Raw genomic sequence first — 2,815 nt, forward strand, 5'->3', positions numbered from 1 at the left:
TTGCTAGCTAGCAAAATAGTAAGGTTATATAAAACTATGCTTTGGAGAATAGGATAAGAAAAAAAACAAGTACATTCATTTCTTGTTAGTTGCAACAAAGGAATATTTTATGTCTCAGTGTCTCACGGCTAATACCTCTTTTGTATAACTAATTAAAAACAGAGGTAATATATTACATATATACGCTTATAAACAATGAGTAAAAACATGATAAAGTTCTTCATCCATGTTTTTTAATCTAATACAGTATGACTTTGAAACTCGAGCACTCAACTTAGTATTAGAACTCTAATATAATCTACGCTCTTCTTCAACAATCGTTTCTCATTTTTTTCACTATTTGAAAAAGATGAAAGTTTGCCACGAAGAAATTACACTTGTAGGTTGTTAGCTGTAACCAAAGACACGAATCATGCTATATTGACCCCATGTATCGTGCTAGCTCATGCTCAACTCATACTCAAAACAGTTATGTCTAAGAATGAAATACTCTGTAGTCTGTATCGATGGACCACCTAATTAATAATTCAAAGTTTATCTCTTGATAAATTGGTAAGATAGATTAGAAATCTAAAACAATAGTCATTTCATCGTACTCGTGCCAAATTTTCCTAAAAATGAAGCTCATAAACGACTCAAACCTACTTACGTGGCATCTCATAGACTCATACCGTATCAGGTCGGACCATTTTTCGTTCCGACCTGGCTCATTTCCTTATTGTTGTATATCGATATGGTCATTAGTAAAAAAAAAAAAAAAAAAAAAAAAAAATGTACAAGTAGTTTTCTATGATGTTACTCTTACTGTATTCGAGAATTTGCTGCGTGCAGTCCCTCAGTCCTTGAAGTGGGGTCCACTTTACGGCTTTACGGCCCTTTCCAAGATAGTGCTACTTGATTATTCTATACACGTGGCAAATGTATAATATATTAGTCATTATTTTAACAAAAAAATCACTATCACGTGGTTCTTATTTATTTAGCACAATCACAAATTCAAATCAACCGCGTAATATTTCCCTTATTCACTAATCCCTTGTCCACGTGCGACTCTTCTCCCCCCTTTGACCAACACACGCTTCTTTTTTATGTGTTGACTTATCTCACCTCAAAACACACACATATATATAACCACCTCATTTGCATCACTCTCTTCATCCAACTTAAAATCCGTTACACTCTCAATTCTCAACTCGATCATTTCTACCAAATCGATCATTTCAAAATGGTCAAGAAATCGCCGGAGTACCAGCCAAACGACAACAGTAGCAACGTTAACTCGATTAAATATAAGGGTGTACGCAAGAGGAAGTGGGGTAAATGGGTGTCCGAAATCCGTCTCCCTAACAGTAGGGAGAGGATTTGGCTAGGCTCGTATGATACGGCTGAGAAGGCAGCACGTGCATTTGACGCGGCACAATTTTGTTTACGTGGCAAATCCGCTAACTTTAATTTTCCCGATAATCCACCTGAAATTGTTGGAGGACGATCAATGACTCCTTCTGAGATCCAAGTTGCGGCCTCTAGGTTCGCTAATAACTCGACAAATGAGGATGATCGAGGCCGATTAGAGGAGAATCCTATGGTGGAGGAGTCGGGTGAGGCGTTGTCATACTCACCATCTATGTCGGATGGAACAACTACAACAACAGCAACAACTCAATTAGATGGTTATACATATAGTAGTTTTGAGGTTGCAGGGGTAGAAGCGTCATTTCAAGATCAGTTAAGTTTGAGTAATGCACTCGGGTCGGGTAATTACGTGTCGGATTTCGGGTATTTAACCGGGTTTGATGATTTTACCGGGGGTGATTATTTTGCAACACAACATGAGTCCAATAATGATTTTGATTACGCTGGTCAAGTGGCCGAGGACACTTATGATGCTTCACTTTACCAAGACTCTTACCTTTGGAACTTCTAGTTGATTGAACATACGACTAGTAAATTACGGAGTATCGAGTAGTAAAATACGGAGGGAGTAGTAAATTACGGAGTAGTAAACAGAGTAAAGATGGGGGAATTTGGAATCATTTTTTTTCAAGTTTCAAATTCTGATAATCAGTCCATATTTATTAGATTAATTACTTGGACAAATAAGTAACTTTTTAGGACACAAATTGTAATACAAGTATGAGATTTTTTAGCATTTTTGTTGACCTTTCTCAGTATTTTTTTTCTTTTTAGAGTTTTTATATTGGAATTTTTTGTGAGGCAATGGCTTCATTAACATACCAATTACAAACATCCATATTCTATTTCCCAATTTATAATTGATTATGTAATTATTTATTTCTGCATTAATATTATTGTTTAATACTGTATTAATTATTTACCACAATAGTTTTTTTTTTTTTTCATATATATCATCTTCAATTCAAGCTCAGTCTCTATTTCAATGGTGATCAAGTGAAAGTAAATAGTTATTTGGGAAGAATCTTCTTAATTAGTAAAATGAGTAGTTGAGTACAGTACCTTAGAATTTTAATGATAATAATTTGTTACTTGAAACTTTGTTTTTATTTGGCTTATCTTAAATTTTTTTGGTTGAATTATGTTGTTGGTGGCGCCACCTTATAGTGGTTGTGCAATCGTTTTCGACACCAATGGCCCCACCTTCTATTATCGCTTTCCGTTGATAAATTAATATCTTAGATAACGATAAAAATATTTTTCAAAAGTAAAAAAAGTCCATAGTATTTGAAATAAATCCGATTTAGAATTAGATAAATATATATTACGGAGTATTAAATTGAAAGATTAAGATGATGGAGTAAAGTAACCCTCTACTCTTCCCATTTGCTTTTGCTTTTGG

General features: G+C 34.5%; 1 protein-coding gene across 1 annotated transcript; it reads left to right on the plus strand.

Annotated features, from left to right (window-relative positions):
* Positions 1-1,180: 1,180 nt before the first annotated feature.
* Positions 1,181-2,354, plus strand: LOC145629985 (ethylene-responsive transcription factor ERF017-like). Its single transcript, XM_081682227.1, has one exon. The coding sequence runs from the start codon at positions 1,226-1,228 to the stop codon at positions 1,922-1,924; it is 699 nt and encodes a 232-aa protein (XP_081538353.1). The 5' UTR covers positions 1,181-1,225; the 3' UTR covers positions 1,925-2,354.
* The last annotated feature ends 461 nt before the right edge of the window (positions 2,355-2,815 follow it).

The sequence above is a fragment of the Chenopodium album genome, chromosome 5 (assembly GCF_948465745.1).
Source record: "Chenopodium album chromosome 5, dcCheAlbu1.1, whole genome shotgun sequence".
Classification (NCBI taxonomy): Eukaryota; Viridiplantae; Streptophyta; class Magnoliopsida; order Caryophyllales; family Amaranthaceae; genus Chenopodium; species Chenopodium album.